At 37.8% G+C, this 18,553-nt stretch overlaps 1 protein-coding gene across 2 annotated transcripts in view; it reads left to right on the top strand.

Moving 5' to 3' along the window:
• MGAT4A (alpha-1,3-mannosyl-glycoprotein 4-beta-N-acetylglucosaminyltransferase A) overlaps positions 1 to 18,553 on the top strand; it is a 128,687-nt gene that overhangs the window by 84,383 nt on the left and 25,751 nt on the right. For both annotated transcript variants that reach the window (XM_008008113.3, XM_008008114.3), the window contains exons 6-9: positions 3,798 to 3,844; positions 5,580 to 5,693; positions 6,528 to 6,603; positions 17,118 to 17,232. In XM_008008113.3, the coding sequence (XP_008006304.1) occupies positions 3,798 to 3,844; positions 5,580 to 5,693; positions 6,528 to 6,603; positions 17,118 to 17,232 (352 nt within the window). The remainder of the gene's footprint in view (positions 1 to 3,797; positions 3,845 to 5,579; positions 5,694 to 6,527; positions 6,604 to 17,117; positions 17,233 to 18,553) is intronic.

Below are 18,553 nucleotides of genomic sequence, written 5' to 3'. Positions count from 1 at the left end.
AATTGACTATACATACATGGGTTCATTTCTAGGCTCTGTATTCTATTCCATTGGTCAGTGTCAATACCATACTGTTTACATTACTGTAGCTTCATAGTATAGTTTGAAATAATAAGGTATGTTGCCATCAGCTTTGTTGTTTTTCCTCATGATTAACTTGACTATTCGTTGTGTGTGTGTGTGTGGTTATAGATGAATTTTAGGATTTTTTCCCATTTCTGAGAAAAATATCATTACATTTTTTGATAGGGATTACATTGAATCTGTAGATCACTTTGGGTAATACGGACATTTAAATGATATTAATTCTTCCAATCCATGAACACAAGATATCTTTCTATTTATTTGTGTGTTCTTCAAATTATTTCATCAATGTTTTATAATTTTTGGTGTCTAGTTCTTTCACTTCCTTGGTTAAATTTTTTCCTAAGTATTTTTTTTGGTAGCTGTACTACATGGGATTGTTCTCTTGATTTCTTTTTCAGATAGTTCATTGTTAGTATATAGAAATGTTACTGATGTTTGTATATTGATTTTGTATCCACAACTTTACTGCATTTATTACTTCTAACAGTTTTTTAGTGGAAATGTTAGGGTTTTCTGTAAGTGTGAGTTGATCTTGTCATCAGCAAACAGTGACAATTTCACTTCTTTTTCTATTTAGTTGCCTTTTATTTCTTTCCCTTGGCTAATCAGTGTGTCAGGGACCTCTAGTATTATGTTGAATAGAAGTGGTGAGGGTGTGCTTCCCTGTCTTGTTCCAGATATTCAAGGAAAAGCTTTAATTTTTTACCACGCAGTGTAACATTAGCTGTTGGTCTCTCATATATATGGCTTTCTTATGTTGAGGTGCATTCCTTCTGTACCTAGGTTGGTGAGAACTTTTTCATCATGAAAGCATGTTGAATTTTGTCCAGTATATTTTCTGCATCTAATGAGATGATCGTATGGTTTCTGTCCTTTATTTTGTTAATGTGAGTTATCACTTTCATTGATTTGTGTATGTTGGACCATTCTTGGATCCCAGGGATAAGTCCCACTTGATCATGGTGAATGATCCTTTTAATGTGTAGTTGAATGGTAGTATTTTGTTGAGGTTTTTTTGTGTGTATGTTCACCACAAATATTGGCCTATAATTTTCTTGTAATGTCCTCATATGGCTTTGGTGTCAGAGTGGCACTGGCCTCATTAAGAAGAGTTTGGAAGTATTCCCACGTCTTCCATATTTTTGAAATAGTTTGAAAAGGATTGTTATTTATTCTTCTTCCCTCCTAGAACTGCTTTTGTTAAATTTGTAATTTGTGTAAAGTGACACAAATTACAGTTGTTTAAGTGAATCTTTTACTAGATACGTTAACTAGAAGGCAACATAGGATTTTGTATAGTAGTACACATGGATTACTTTGTTTTGCAAATTTTATTACACATTACATAACAAATCTATGTTCACATAAGTTTATTCTTCTTAGTTCCCCTCTTGGACAGCCTGCCAGAGACCTGGAACTGGTGTTATTCACCTTTGTATCCCTGTTTCCTTAGGTGGACAAATTATTGTCCTTCATTAAATGCTTATCAAATTGAATTTCAGGTTGTTAAACACAGTGAAGTTTGTAAAAACCATGCTTGTTCATATTCTTCAAAATTATAGATTGATGAGTGGTTAAATACTCATTGGTCAAATTTGTGAATGATAATTTATTTAAAAAGAAATCACTAATGTTTGGACTTCTATAGAGGAAGTACAAAGAGCTTTGAGCTATATTCCAATTGTGTCTCCATAGTTTGTTAAGAGTTTGAAGGATGTGGTCTCATGAAACTATCTTACTCATGAGTTGTTAGACTGAACAACAAAAATTAGAATTACTTTCAATTACAGAAATTAAAATACTTTTTCAGAAAACCTGTTATAAAAACTTTTTCTAATTCGATGGTTTTATAATTTCCAGGATTAAGCTATACCTTTTTTGTTTGTTTTTCTCAAGTATTATTTTGACAGTCTTTATAAGATAGATGATATTTTATATATCATTGAGTCTCTTCACAATTGAGCATTTTTATGAGTTATTGCTGTATTTAAAATGGATAGGTAGGTGTATTAGTCCATTTTCATGCTGCTGATAAAGACATACCCAAGACTGGGTAATTTATAAAGAAAAATGGACTCACAGATCCACATGGCTGGGAAGGCCTCACAATCATGGCAGAAGGCGAAAGGCATGTCTTCCATGGCAACAGACAAGAGAGAAAATGAGAATCAAGTGAAAGGGGAAACCTCTTACAAAAACCATCAGATTTGTAAGACTTACTCACTATCACAAGAACAGTGTGGGGGAAACCGCCCCCATGATTCAGCTGTCTCCACAGGGTCCCGCCCACAACATGTGGGAATTATGGGAGCTACAATTCAAGATGAGACTTGGGTGGGGGCACAGCCAAACCATATCAGTAGGGCTCTGGCTGGCTCAGAAATGTGGCCATGGCCCAGCAACCCAGCCTGCCATGTCCCTGGCCTGGTTGTCCCTTGGGCTTCCTGGGGTCCTTGAAGGGGCAAGGATCTGGAGTTAGGAGGAGGATGGTGTCTGGACACACACACTGGAGAAATAATGCTTATGATTATTTACATTTGCCCATCACCTGTGCTCCACCCTGTTGATCAGTCTTTACAGCTATCCTAGAAAGTGGTTTCTCCTGTCTTCTTGAATTTACCAGGGAACTGAGGCCCAGAGAAGCCTAGCAGCTCTCCCAAGACTGTCCAGCTGGTAAGAGGCAAAGCTGGAATTTTCACTTGGGCCCAATTCCATGGTCTTTGACACAGCATCAGAGACAGACTCGGTTTACCTCTTAGAAGAGAAGAGCTAATGGTGTTTATCTCTGTTAGACCCCTGGGAGCCACAGCCCTGGAACAAGCCAATTCTTGCTGTTGAATGTCACCTCTTCCAGGCAGCCTCTTCTGATGCTTCTACCCTCCAGGCTGGGTTAGGTCTGAACTTGGTTGAAAATGTCTGTTTAAAACATACCTGCCATGCTTAGACTTGTTCACTGCAGTGGTTCCAGCCTGGCCTAGAGCAGGCATTTGATAAATGTTTGTGAAATGTGAATATGTGATTCATTAAAAGAATAAATAAAAGAAAGTAAAATTAATAAGAAGTATTAGAATTTTGACTTGTTCATAATTTTAAAATATATAGATCTGATAAATGTTTATTTCTAACTGATTGAAGTGCTCTTGATTCAGTTCTCAGTGTCAGTGTAATAATATGAATATAGTGTAATAACAGCAGCTTTTTATTACATAGTTTTATCACTTAATCTCATAATCTCTAAGATGTTTCCTTTTTTAATAGAATAGGAAATTGAAACTCAGAGAAATGACTTACTTTAGAGCACACAGTTAAGTAGCTACAGAGGCAAATCTTGAACCTAGGGTTTATGATTCCAAGTTAGAAAAATCTTTCTTCATATCGTGCAGCATCTGTCACTAATACTATTCAGTATAGTTTGGATGTTTTGATAGAAGTAGAAATAGTTTTTGTGCTCAGTTTTCCTAGTGAATGCAACACAGACAATTAAAAATAATAAAAACGTCAATATCCGCTTATTTTATCAGCAAGTGCTCAATGACATTCCATAGTACAATAGAACAATACAGAAATGCAAGTTTAATCAATTGTGTAAAAATTTAATGTATGTTTTTAGTGAATGTTTTTATCATTCATTTAATTTTGAGTTCAGTATAAACAGTTAAATAAAAACGGGATAAAAACTTGAATGTAGATACATTTCTTTTCTTTCCCAGACAGATATTGATTATGTACATGGTGTTGTAGCCAACCTGGAGAAAGAGTAAGTTCTTCTTAATTATAAACATAAGAATATTTTGGTTACTGTTACCTCTTGGGTTTCTTGCTAAAAGAAAATGCCTTCCCTGATCATTTCTCTGTGGAGTTCATTGTTTACTAGATCACCTCTGATTGGTATTTCATATTGTTCATAAAGTAGGTGCATATATATCCAGTTATGTGATGGGATAAATTGGTGTATTTCATTATAGAAAAGACTTGTATGTCCTATTAAATAACAGTCTTAATCTTGAAGACAGTGAATACAGAGAGAGTCATATGAGATTAAATCTTTCACACTGTATTTACCAGGCAAGATTTTTCTGCTCTCAAGGTAGATATTTATGTAGTAATTTCAGAACTCAATTTTAAACTATGTCTTAATCTGTTCTCTTCTGCAAAGATCGAGTAGTAGTTCACTATGAGCAAGGCATATGGTAGGTAACAGAGAGGAAGCTTAGTAAGTTTCAGATATTATTTTTTATAATATTGCCTTAATAGTTTTAATAATGGAATAAAATTAGTCTTGCTATGAATTTATTAAATTGTATCTGTTTTTTGACCCTAAAAGACATACCTTCTACTTGAAAAGACCAAAAAGAAGCAACAATAATTTGCTAACCCTACATTTAATATAATGTGACTCCTTGTCCATCAGAATGTTAAAATTGAATATTTAAAATAATTATACATATTTCAGGATTAAATTGCTATTTGTTTGATTTTCCGGAAGTGCTGAGTTTCTTGGAAGTCCTTATAGAAACACAATTTGGCGTAGACTTCTTAAGTAAAGGAACAGAGCCGTGATGATTGGCCCCCTTTCCCACTGACCTCAGGAGCGAGTCTGTGGGCTTATGCAAGGATTCTGTTGATTTACATCTTCCTCGGTGTGTAGAAAACCAAGCTCAGACAAAAAGCACAGTTAAACACTAAAAACATTTGTGCAAAGGCAGGCAGTCGCACTAGCATTTTGTGGAGATTTGCAAAAATGAATCAAGGGAGAATACAAATGCAAAATAAATTACCATTCGGTCAGTACAGACTAATTAAAAAACTTTAGAAAGGGTTCTGAACCTCAGTCCAGTGAACATTTTGGGCCAGATGAATTTTCGTTGTGGGGGCTGCCCTGTGCATTGTAGAATGTGGGACAGGATCCCTAATGTCCACCCACCAGGCGTTAGTAGTACTGATCACAGCTGTGGCAACCAGAACGTCTTCAGACATTGCTAAATGTCCTCCCAGAGGGACAGAGTCACCCCCAGTTGAGAAACGCTGGTTGAGAATGACATGTGGTCTCTAACCCACAAGCAAAGCTTCTCGAAGATGTCAGAACTTTGGTTTTTGCATAAATATATGTATTTAAAGATGCATACTTACTTGTTTTTCTTCAATTTTCTATTTTCTGTGAGACCTTGATTTGTTTTTTTAATTCAGATACATTTTAGGAATATTAATGCCTGCAGTTGGCTTAGGATTTCTATGCTACTTTAATAAGAGCAGTATTTTACAGTTTTTAAAGCATTACTTTAAAAAAAAAAACTTTTGCTATTAGAAAAAACTGTATTTTCTGTAAATGAAATCAGTGATGGAGATGCTCCATTGAACACCTTGTGGCCATAACATTATACATTGCTACAAATGATTACTGATGTGTTTTATGTTAAACACAGTGTATTGAACTTTGAGATAAATAAAATCCTACAGAACTTAAGTAACTCAGCTAACCTTTCTCATAATAGATTTTCTAAAGAAATCAGTTCTGGCTTGGTGGAAGTCATATCACCCCCTGAAAGCTACTATCCGGACTTGACAAACCTAAAGGAGACATTTGGAGACTCCAAAGAAAGAGTAAGGTGAGCGCGTGCCGTTTAAAACTTTCCGCACTTGTGAGCGTAAACATCTGATACATGTAGTTTTTATTTATCGAAGCTGAAAACATTTTAGAGTTGAATTTGGTAAAATACTCTAGGTCACTGTCATGAAGTCCAGGACACTTGTGAAATAATATGGAGTTTTCTTAGCATATGTAAAAACTTCGCATCAGCTTTTATTTTACTGTGTTTTCTTAAACTAGCTTTTAGATCCACTTCTCTTATTTAACTTTCTATCAGAGTGTTTCTGTAGGCTACCAGGAATTCAGTGACAGGGTTTAATACTGTAAATTTAAATATGAATTTTTTAAGCATTCAGTACTTATTTATGAACTTTTATCTGCATGCGAACAGTCCTAGGCACCAGAGCAAGGATCCTGAAAGTGTAATTTTTGAAGCACTTGTTTGATGAAACATTAAGATATTACTGAAAAAAGGGTCTGTGGTCAAGGAAGTTTGGAAAAATATGTATTAAGAAATTTTTTTCCAGTAAATGTCTTTACTGCTGGATATTTTCGTGCCTCTGAACTAATATGTTTCTAGAAGGGGAATATGTACATAGACTTGATAATTAGACTCTTTTTTTCCTCAGGACAGCTTGAGGATCAGTGTTCTTAGGAATACATTTTGTTAAAGGCTTCATTAGAGGAAAGTGAATTTTCTTTGACTCTTCGTCCTGAGTGAGTGTGTGTGTATGTGTGTGTGTGTATACATATACATAGATGACATATAGACACTTGAGGTTTATACATTTAATCTTATTTTACTAAGTTTGAGTCTGATTCCTAACTTACTTTTTGCAAACGTTTATTTCAGATGGAGAACAAAGCAAAACCTAGATTACTGTTTTCTAATGATGTATGCTCAAGAAAAGGGCATATATTACATTCAGGTAAGTGTGGTTTTTCCTTGAATGTTTTTCACACTTGTAAAGAAAAAGTGTTGTCGAGGGTATGTTTTCATTAAAACAGGAAGTTTTCAAAGTGCAAACCCTCTGAGATCTGACAAATCGTAACTATCTCAGAGCAGAGGGGTCTCCATGGTAACCAAGCGTGGGCTCTGACGTTTCTCCACTGAGTAGGGACGCCTTACCTTTTTCCTGTTTTTCTCCCATTCCCCCATCTTCTCTCCCCTCTTCCCTCTCTTCGCTGTCAAGAAGGACTAAGATGTCATTATTTGGCAGATTTTAAAGAGGAATTTTCTTACAAATTTTCTTTAGTGGGCTTACAATGAAATTTTTTTTTTGTAGGCCACAATACTGTTATCACTATTTTGAAGATAATAAAATTGACATTTAATTCTAACAGTCCAATTTTTTTTAGCAGCACAACAGTCCCGTTTTTACCAAGAACACAATATGTCGTGGGATTGTAGACATGAGCTGCTGCACCTGACAGGTAGCATGTTTTAAAATTAGGAAATGCGAGACCTCCAACTGTGTTCTCTTTTTTTCAAGACTATTTTGACTGTTTAGGGTCACTTGAGACTCGTTGAGATTCCATGTAAATTTTAGGAGGATTTTTTTCTATTTCTGTAAAAAATGCCTTGGGGATTTTGGTAGGGATTGTATTGAATCTATCGATCGCTTTAGGTAGTGTGGACGTTTTAATATTATTAAGTCTCCCAATACATGAGCACAGGATGTCTTTCCATATATTTGTATCTTCTTTGAGTTCTTTTAGAAATGTTTTGTAGAAAAATTTTCCACCTCCCCGGTTAGGTTTATTCCTAAGTATTTGATCTTTTCTGATGCTATAGTAAATGGGATTGTTTTCTTATTTATTTTTATTTTTTTGGATTGGTCATTGTTAGTATACAAAAATACAACTATTTTTGTGTGTTGACTTTGGATCCTGAAACTTTGCTGAAATCATTTATTAGTTGTAGTTTTTGGTGGATTCTTCAGTTTTTTTCTACATATAAGATCATTTCATCTGCAAATAATGATAATTTTACTTCTTTTCCAGTTTGGGTACCTTTTCCTTTTTTGCCTGTTTAATAGCTCTGGTTAGGATTTCTAGCACTATGTTGACTAGTAGTGGTGAAAGTGGGACTCCCTGCCTTGCTCCTAATCTTAGAGGGAAAACTTTCAGTTGTTTGCTGCCAAGTGTGATATTACTGATGGGTTTTTCATATATTACCTTTATTTTGTTGAAGAAGTTTCTTTTTCTGTTTCTAGTTTGTCATATTTTTTTTAATCAAGAAAGTGTCTTGAATTTTGTCACCTGCTTTTCCATATCAGTTGAGATGATCATGTGTTTTTTCCTCCATTTTCTTAATGTAGTATATATTACACTAATTGATTTTTGTGTGTTGAACGATCCCTGTATTGCAGGTATAAATCCCACTTGGTTATGGTATACATAATTCTTCTAATGTGCAGTTTAATTCCATTTGCTAGTGTTCTGTTGAGGATTTTTGCATCAGGGATATTGGTCTGACGTTTTCCTGTGTCTTTGGTTTTGGTGTCAGAGAAATGCTGGCCTCATAGAATGTGTTTGAAAAGTGTTCCCTCTGTTTCAGTTCTTTGGAAGAGAGCTGTTTGAGGGGGATTGATGTTCATTCTCCTTTAAGTATTAAGCAGAATTCTCCAGTGAAGTCCTCTGGTCCTGGGCTTTTCTTTGCTGAGAGGTTTCTGATTACTGCTTTAATCCCCTTAGTTCTTATGAGTGTATTCAAAGTTTTTATTTCTCCATAATTCACCCGTGGAAAGTTGTATGTTTTTAGAGGTTTATCCATTTCGTGTAGATTATCCAATTTGTTTGCACACAGTTGTCCCTAGTAGTCACTTGTAATTCTTCTATTTCTGTGATATCAGTTGTTATGTTCCCTCTTTTATTTCTACTTTTAGTTGTTTGAATCTTCTTTCTTTTATTCTTAGCTAATCTAGCTAAGGGTTTATTCATTTTATTGATCTTTTCAAAAACCAACTCTAGGTGTCTTTGGGTTTTTTTTCTGATTTTTTTTCTGTTTATCTGATCTAATCTTTATTTTTTTTTCTTCCTTCTGCTAATTTGGGGTTTAGTTTGTTTTCTTTTTTTCAATTTCCTTGAGGTATAAAGTTAGGTTGCTGATTTTGAGATCTTTCTTCTTTTTTTTTAATGTAAATGTTTACTGGTATAAACTTCCCTCTTTGTATGGCTTTTGCTACATATCATACGTTTTGGTATATATTTTTTTGTTTTCATTTGTTTCTGGATTTTTTTCTAAATTCCCTTGTGATTTCTTCTTTGACCCATTGGTTGTTTAGGGACAAGTTGTTTAATTTCCACACATTTGTGTATTTTCCGAGTTTAGTTTTCTGCTATTGACTTTTAGTTTCATTTTGTTGTAGTCACAGAAGATACATTGCATAGTTTTAGTCTTCTTAAATTTGTTGGCGGGCGGCACTGGCTCACACCTGTAATCCCAACACTTTGGGAGGCTGAGGTGGGCAGGTCACTTGAGTTCAGGAGTTCAGGAGTTCAAGACCTGTCTGGGCAACATGATGAAATACTGTCCCTACTAAAAATACAAAAAAATCACTGGGTGTGGTGGTGCATACCTGTAGTCCCACCTACTCGGGAGTCTGAGGTGGGAGGATCAATTGAGCCCAGGAGATCGAAACTACAGTGAGCTTTGTGCCACTGCTCTCCAGCTTGGGTGACAGAGTGAAAACCTGTCTTTAAAAAAAAATTGTTGAGACATTATGGGGCCTAATATGTCGTCTGTCTTGGAGAATGTTCCATCGCTCTTGAGAAGAATATGTATTCTGCTGCTGTTGGGATCAGTGTTCTTTATGTCTGTTGGGTCCATTTGATGATAGTGTTGTTTGAGTTCAGTGTTTCCTTATTGATCTTCTGTCTGATCTATCCATAACTGAAAGTGGAAAATTGAAATCCCTACTATTACTGTGGTGGTGTTTGTTTCTTCTTTCAGTTCTGTCAGTGTTGACTTAGTATATCTGAGACCTCTATTATTAGGTGCATCTTTATTTAGAATTGTTATGTCTTTTCAGAGATTCGACTGACCCTTTTATTATTATATAATGTCCTTTGTATCTTGTGACAGTTTTTGTCTTAAAGTCTTATTTTGTCTAAGTATGGCCACCCTTGTTTTCTTTCAGTTCTGGATTGCATGAATTATTTTTTTTCATTCTTTCACTTTTAACCTATGTGTGTCTTTTGATGTAAAGTAAATTTCTTGTAGATAGTATATTAATGGATCTCATTAAAAATTTTCATTTGGCCTAACTGTGTCTTTTAATTGGGATGTTTGACCCATTTACATTTTTAGTGATTACTAATACAGAAGGATTTACTATTGCCATTTACTTTATTTTTTGTATGTCTTGGAACTTTTTGTCCATCTTTTCCTCTTGCTGCTTTTTGTGTTTTGTTGGTTTTTTAAAATAGTGACGTATTTTGATTCCCTTTCTCTTTCCCGTTGTGTATATGCAATAGATATTCATTTTGTAGTTACCATTGCAATTACATAAGATATCTTAAAGTTATAACAATCTATTTAAAGCTGATTACTTCAATGACAAATAAAATCTCTACGGTTTTATATCTCTGTGTCCCCTGCACTCTATTTTACCAATGACACCAGTGACCTCTTTTTATATTGCATATACATTAACTTAGATTTATAATTATTGTTTATGCTTTTGGTCTTTAAGAAGTGATTTTAATGTGATTAAAAGATTTAAAAGGGGGTACCAGATTTTAAAGTGATTCATGCACCTGCATTACCTTACTACATCCATATTTATCTTTATATTTACCTTTATCAGGGAGTTTTATATTTTGATATGGTGCTTTATTACTGCTTATTGACCTTTCACTTCACTTGAAAATGTTCCTTCAGCAATAGGGCAGGTCTAGTGGTGATGAACCCACTCAGCTTTTGTTTATCTGGGAAAGTCTTAGTTACTTCTTTCTTTCTTTCTTTTTTCTTTGTTTGTTTGGGTTTTTTTTTTGTTTTTTGTTTTTGTTTTTGTTTTTGTTTTGTTTTTTTTGAGATGGAGTCTTGCTCTGTTCCCCAGGCTGGAGTGCAGTAGTGGCACGATCTTAGCTCACTGCAACCTCCACCTTGCTGCGCCCAGCCTGAACATTCTTAATATAATCACATTTGCCCAAAATTATGCCTCAGGAAAGAGGGAGTTGTTTTATATTCAGGTCTTCACATTAGCTTATTATGTGGAATTCTTTCAGTGAGTTCATTGTCATCTACAAAGTATTAGTGGGAAAAACATATTAGCCTAAAAAGTTCTCAGTTAATGGTAGTTTTAAAGGTTCATACAGGATAGATTTTACCTGGGACATTTTGTTGAAGACTAAGATGAGAGGTGATGTGGCAAAGGAATTTATTCCAGCCTTTGTAATTATCCCCTCGGGATATGACTCCAGGGTTGCATGGTTTGGGAATGTATCACACCCATGACTCTTAAAGAATGCTTTCCGGCCGAGGCGGGTGGATCACGAGGTCAGGAGATCGAGATCATCCTGGCTAACATGGTGAAACCCCGTCTCTACTAAAAATCCAAAAAAAAAAAGCCGGGTGTGGTGGCGAGCGCCTGTAGTCCCAGCTGCTGGGGAGGCTGAGGCAGGAGAATGGCATGAACCTGGGAGGCAGAGCTGGCAGTGAGCCGAGATCGTGCCACTGCACTCCAGCCTGGGCAATAGAGCAAGACTCCATCTCAAAAAAAAAAAAAAAAGAATGCTTTCCGAAAGACAATAGAGTCGAGTCAGGGGTTACAGGCACCTGCCACTATGCCTGGCTAATTTTTTGTATTTTTGGTGGGTTCAAGTGATTCTCCTCCCTCAGTCTCCCGAGTAGCTGGGATTACAGGTGCCCGCCACTACACGCAGCTAATTTTTGTAGTTTTAGTAGAGATGGGAGTTTCACCATGTTGGTCAGGCTGGTCTCAAACTCCTGACCTCAGGTGATCCACCTGCCTCTGCCTCCCAAAGTGCTGGAATTACAGGTGTGAGCCACCGCACCCAGCCTTCTTTACTTTTGAATTACAATTTTGTCAGATACAATATTCTTGGCTGGCTGGTTTTTGTTTAGTATGTTTCAGCACTTTGAACATAATCATTGCACTCTCTTCCAGCCTGTAAAGCTTCTGCTGGGAAATCTCATCATCTAGTAGATGTTATCTTGTATTTGTTGGGTCACTTTCCTCTTATGGCTTTCAAGATCCTTTCTTTGTGACTTTTGACAACTTCATTATGATACTTCTTGGTGTAGATCGATTTATTGTAGTTGGGGTTCTTTGAACTTTTTGAATTTGTGTGCCCATTTCTCTCCTCATATTTGGGAAGTTGAAATTGGCTCTGTTCTCCTTGTAGAACTCTCCTAATGTGTATGTTGTTTCGCCTTGTGCTGTCCGTAGGTCCCTTAGGGTATCATTATTTTTCTTCTTTTTTCTTTTTGCTCCTGTGCCTCAGTAATTTCAAAAGTCCTATCGTTAAGTTCACTGATTCTTCTGCCTGCTCAGGTCTGCTGTTTAGTCCTTCTAGTGAAATTTTCATGTCAGGTTTTGTATTCTTCAGTTTTAGAATTTCTGTTTGGCTCTTTATAGTTTCTATCTCTGTTGATATTCTCGTTTTGTTCATGCATCCTATTCCTGATTTCATTTAGTTGTCTCTCTCTGCTCTTTTTTAATTTGCTGAGCAATCTTATGACAGTTATTTTGAATTACTGGGCAATTCATATATCTTCATTTCTTTGGGGTCGGTTTCTGGAGTTTTAACTTGTTCCTTTGGATATGCCATATTTTTGTTTAGTTGTGTATCTTGTTTTTGTTGTTGGGATCTTGGCATTTGAAAAATCAACCACCTCTCTCAGTCTTTGCAGTCTGGTTTTGTAGCGGAAGGATCTTCTTCAGTCAGCCTAGTTAAAGGCTCTGGAGCCCTTTGAGCCTTTTCTGGGGCCATGTCCTCTCCCCTTGTGGGTGTAATCTCGTAACTGAAGTTCACTGACTTCTACCCAGGAGCTCTGCGGGACTGTGGCCTTGTTGGTATTGTAGTAAGCTGCAGTACTGGAGCTCCACCTAGTTTCTGTCTCAGGTACTGCAACCTCTAGTGCCAAGTGATGGCCTTTGTTCTTAGCGCCCAACCTGGTGCCCTGTTCCTGTCACTACTTTGATTCAGATGAGACAGAAATCATTCCCTCTGGCTGCACTTGAAAAAGTCAAAAACACTGGGCATACACCAGCTTCTTTCTGTCCTCAGGGAGAAGTCGGAAATGGAGAGTTTCCTCACGGTGCCCTGTGCCCGAGAGAGGGCCTCTGGCTGTCGAATGCTCAGATTTTGAATCGAATGTGTCTTATGTGTCTGGGTTTCCTGTTTCTGTTTGCTGATGTCACTCTCGCACAGCCCTCTTTTACAATGGAGGATCATGCTGTATGTACCGTCTGATAACCTTTTTCGCTGTCACTTAACGTGTTGTTGATACGTACCTTTATATGCCAGTGAATATAGATTGGTGTGATTTTTAATCCCTTCTTGAAGTCCTGTTATTCAGATATTATAATCAACCTTCTTGTTGGTCATTTAGATTGTTTCTAATTGTTCAGCTGTTTCAAAGTCACATTCAATGAACATTCTTTTGTTTTTCAGAGGCAGAGTCTGACTGTCACACAGGCTGGAGTGCAGTGGCACAGTCATAGCTCATAGCAGCCTCAAACACCTGGGCTCAAGTGATCCTCCTGTTTTAGCCTCCCAGGAAGCTGGGACTACAGGCATGCACCACCATACTAGGCTAATTTTTGTATTTCTTTTTGGTAGAGACGGGGCTATCGCTATGTTGCCTGGGCGGGTCTTGACCTCCTGGCCTCAAATGATCCTGCTGCCTCTGCCTTCCAAAGAGCAGGGGTTACAGATGTGAGCCACTGGCGTCAATGAGCTTTTTTTTTTTTTTTTTTTTTCCTTTGAGACAGGGGCTTCCTCTGTTGCCCAGGCTGGAGCACAGTGGTGCAAACAGTTCACGGCTCGCTGCAGCCTTGACCTGGGTCATGTGATCCTCCCACCTCAGCCTCCTGTGTGGTTGGGGCCACACGCATGCACCACCATGCCTGGATAATTTTTTTTTTTTTGACTTTTTGTAAAAACAGGCTCTCACTTTGTTGCGCAGGCTTGAACATTCTTCTTTTTGTTTGTTTGTTTGAGACATGGTCTCCCTCTAGCCCAGGCTGGACTGCAATGGTGTGATCTCTGCTCATTGCAACCTCTGCCTCCCAGGTTCAAGTGATTCTCCTGCCTCAGCCTCCCAAGTAGCTAGGATTACAGGCACTTGCCACCATGCCTGGCTAATTTTTTGTATTTTTAGTGGGGACAGGGTTTCATCATGTTGGCCAGGCTGGTCTCAAACTCCTGACCTCAAGTGATCCACCCATCTCAGCCTCACAAAGTGCTAGGATTACAGGCATGAGCCACTGCACCCAGCCTGAACATTCTTAAAATAATCACATTTGCCAAAAATTATGCCTCAGGAAAGAGGTCGTTGCTTTATATTCAAGTCTTCACATATGCTTATTATGTGCAGTTCTCTCAGTGAGTTCTTTGTCATCTACAAAGTATTAGTGGGAAAAACATACTAGCCTAAAAAGTTCTCAGTTAATGGTAGTTTTAAATGTTCATACATAGATTTTACCTGGGACATTTTGTTGAAGACTAAGATGAGAGATGATGTGGCAAAGGAATTTATTCCACACTTCATAATTATCCCTCGGGATATGACTCCAGGGTTGCATGGTTTGGGAATGTATCACACCCATGACTCTTAAAGAATGCTTTCCAAAAGGCAGTGGAGTCAGGGGTTACTTTGTGATTGTCACAGACATACACCTCAGGGGAAAGGGAGATGCTGTGGCTTAGAATAGAGTTTCCACTGACAGCATCACACAGTTTCATAAAGTGCTTTATTGCAAAGAACTCTGAGTTGAATACGGTGCCTTCTGGAAAAGTGATAGAGGATGCAGGCACTTCACAGGTGGTACTGAGTAATTCTTACGGTAGCGCATAAGAAAGTGCGTTACGGGCTGGGCACCGTGGCTCACGCCTGTAATTCCAACACTTTGGGAGGCCAAGGCGGGCAGATCACCTGAGGTCAAGGGTTCAAGACCAGCCTGGCCAACATGGTGAAACCTCGTCTGCACTAAAAATACAAAAACATTAGCTAGGCGTGGTGGTGTGTGCCTGTAGTCCCAGCTACTCAGAGAGCCTGAGGCAGGAGAATCACTTGAACCCAGGAGGCAGAGGTTACAGTGTAGGTGACAGAGGGAAACTCCATCTCAAAAACAAAAAATAAAAATAAAAAAAGAAAGCACGTTACCTCAGGCAGTCCCACCTGCAGTGATGCTGAGAGTAATCAGTGGGTTCTGTCTGCCCGCCTCATTGCCGCATTATGAACTTAGCTCTCCTGCAGCTGTTCCACTTAAGATTTCAGCATCCATTGATTCTTCTTCCCTAGATCAATTATTTCATTAGCGGTTTCCAAGTGGTGCTTTCCTAATTCTGTAATTGCTGATGCTCTTAGCTTAGTTCTAAATGCTATGTTGAGTTCTTCTAATAAAGAATTTTTCTTCCCTTTATTGGATTACCTTGAAAAATAATTCTTAAAGAAAAGCTGGAGTAAATGCTTGATTTCATTCTCTTCCTAATTTTTAAAGTTGGTGCCTTAGCAATCTCCAGTGGTGGCTGTTTTTTTTTTTGTTTTTTTTGTTTTTTGTTTTTTTGTTTTTTTTTTTGAGACGGAGTCTTGCTCTGTCGCCCGGGCTGGAGTGCAGTGGTCGGATCTCAGCTCACTGCAAGCTCCGCCTCCCGGGTTTACGCCATTCTCCTGCCTCAGCCTCCCGAGTAGCGGGGACTACAGGCACCCGCCACCTCGCCCGGCTAGTTTTTTGTGTTTTTAGTAGAGACGGGGTTTCACTGTGTTAGCCAGGATGGTCTCGATCTCCTGACCTCGTGATCCACCCGTCTTGGCCTCCCAAAGTGCTGGGATTACAGGCTTGAGCCACCGCGCCCGGCCGGTGGCTGTTTTTAAAGTATCATTATGTTACCTATTGGGTACTATGTTCACTATTTGGGTGGCGGGTTCAGTAGAAGCCGAAACGGCAGCTTTATGCAATCTATCCATGTAACAGACCTGCACATGTATCCCCTTAAAACAATGTATCATTATGAACTCATGGATATTTAAAATACATTTGATTTGCCCCAGTCCATTACAATCATTATTCTTATTGATGCTTTCATTGGTACATCATAATCCAGTGGGAACCCCTTCAAATTGGCTTTTGTATCCTTTCTGTGTAAGTCCAGCAATCTTTTGGTGGGGCTCAAGTGATCCTCCTGCTTCAGCCTTCCGAATAGCTGGGCTTACAGGTACCCATCCCCATGCCCGGCTAATTTTTTTCTTTTTTGTAGAGATGAGGTCTTGCTCTGTTGCCTAGGCTCATCTTGAACTCCTGGGCAACTCAAGCCATCCACCTGCTTTGGCCCCCCAAAGTGCTGGGATTACAGGCGTGAGCCACGGCGCCTGGCCTCAGTAACTGTGATTGCTTCTTTGATGATTTCCTATCCCAGATCTAGAACGGATCATTTCTCTGAGGAGCTCTGTTCCTCTTCAGGGTGTGTGGTATATAGAAACACAATCTGGGCGCTTAAAGGTGCCCATTGCTATTGTCTTGTTTGTGCTTCTAGGACTTTCAGCAAGAAAAAGTGTATTTTATTTTACAGAGGAAAAAAATCACAAGTTTGTATTGATAGTTCCAATTCAAACTAGATTAAGATGTAAGATTTCAGGGTTATAATAAAATTATAGAGCTTGTACTTAGCTTTTCAAATGTTTACATGTATTTATTTTCTTTTATATTAAAAGCCTTGGTTTTTAATAATATCCTAATAATATAATTTTTTATTCTATAATATACTTAAAATAGCTTCAAAATACCATTATCACTACTAACAGGAAGACTACTAAATGCAGTATAAACTTTCTTTGTGCTTTCTCCCCCATAGAATGTATCCTGATCTCCTCCTCCTCTCTCTTTCCCCCCTCCGTCCCCATAATTTCTGCTGTGATAAGACCTTTATCTTGTTCTCTCTCTGCCTCGTCCACTCACATGTCAGCATCATTCCAGCAGTCTTACTTGGAAAGGATGTCCTCATTTTCCTCATTGTTATTTCCCATAGAAAGGAGTGGCTTAGTTGACTTAGACGATGTATTTCTTCCATTTTATTTTCTTCACTTTCTTTTAATAATCTCTAGTTTTATATTTTTATTGTTTTTACCATTGTTTTCTTGATTTTCATGATAAAAGTATGCTTGTATTTTTCCATAATAATGTCCTTCTCTCAATACCTTTCCTTCTTTTTTTTTTTTGATGTATTAATATGGTTGTTCAATTTTCTCTAGCTTGAAGATGATATTATTGTCAAACAAAATTATTTTAATACCATAAAAAATTTTGCACTTCAACTTTCTTCTGAGGAATGGATGATTCTAGAGTTTTCCCAGCTGGGCTTCATTGGTAAGAAAAGTGTCACACTTACCTACTTTTCAGAAATAACTGCGACTCTCAGAATCTAAAACCACATGCTTACTTGTCCTAACATTGTCTTTTTTCCTATGGAAATGGGTTGTTTTTGAGAAAACTTGTTAGGTAAACCTCTTTGTATGACATGATGAAAGTCAACCCAAGATAATTGGGAGACTTAGATGGTTGTGTTTCCTCTAGAGTTCTCCTCAATGCCAACCGTGGTCCTGGTGAACATGTTTGATTTTTTCTTCTCTGACATTTCCAGCTCCTTTGTTAACATAAGATTGTGGTTCTTTTAAAAAGAGGACCACAGAGAGTTTTCTCATATGAATTCCTAGTATTTTCATGCAATGCATGAAGTCCTCATTCGTTTTTTTTATTTTATTTTTATAAATTTTTATTCGTTTTTCTCTTAACTAGTTGGGGCACTCATTTCTAAATGTTTTTTGGCTGCTGTCTCAAAATTAGCCAGCTATAAAGAATATGTTTGAAGTTGGCCAGGCGCAGTGGCTCATGCCTGTAATCCCAGCACTTTGGGAGGTCGAGGCATGTGGATCAGCTGAGGCCGGTTCAAGACCAGCCTGGCCAACATGGTGAAATCCTGTCTCTACTAAAAATACAAAAATTAGCCTGGCGTGGTGGCAGGCACATGTAATCCTAGCTGCCCGGGAAGCTGAGGCAAGAGAATTGCTTGAACCGGGGAGGTGGAGGTTGTAGTGAGCTGAGATCATGCCACTGCTCTCCAGCCTTGGGGACAAGAGCGAGACTCTATCTAAAAAAAATACATATATATGTTTAAAGTTGAAGAATTAAAGGAAATTTACAGGGTTCAAATAATACTCAGAGGATAACATTTCATCTCCTATGGTACTTTTTAACACTTTAAGCATTAGAGGCTGGACCTGTGACCTTCGTGATCATTTAACTCAAAACTTAAGACTCAAAAAGCATCTTTACTTGTGAATGCTTCAGTGAAAACAAAATTAGGAGTCCTTGTTGTTTGGATTTATTGATTTAGATGAAAATTTTTTACCTAAACCTCTCAGTGTTTAATGGGAAGAATCTTAGTAACACAGGAAGGGAAAATTTCTGACTTGCCTTTTGAATGCTTTGGGCCGTTAGGTACACAATAGATTATTAAAATAACATCAGGAATTTACTACATCTGTTTACACCCAGGTGACAGCTCATGAGAAAGTTTAGCCGAAGCAACTTTGTTTAATTTTGATAATACAAGTGGGGAAATTGTTTATGATGATTTACAGTTGAATGCGCAAGCTTCAGCGTAGGTTGTGGACAAGAGTTCACGAAT

The sequence above is a fragment of the Chlorocebus sabaeus genome, chromosome 14 (genome assembly GCF_047675955.1).
Source record: "Chlorocebus sabaeus isolate Y175 chromosome 14, mChlSab1.0.hap1, whole genome shotgun sequence".
Classification (NCBI taxonomy): domain Eukaryota; kingdom Metazoa; phylum Chordata; class Mammalia; order Primates; family Cercopithecidae; genus Chlorocebus; species Chlorocebus sabaeus.
The sequence above is the reverse complement of the archived record's forward strand: the minus strand, read 5'-3'. Positions and strand labels throughout refer to the sequence as shown.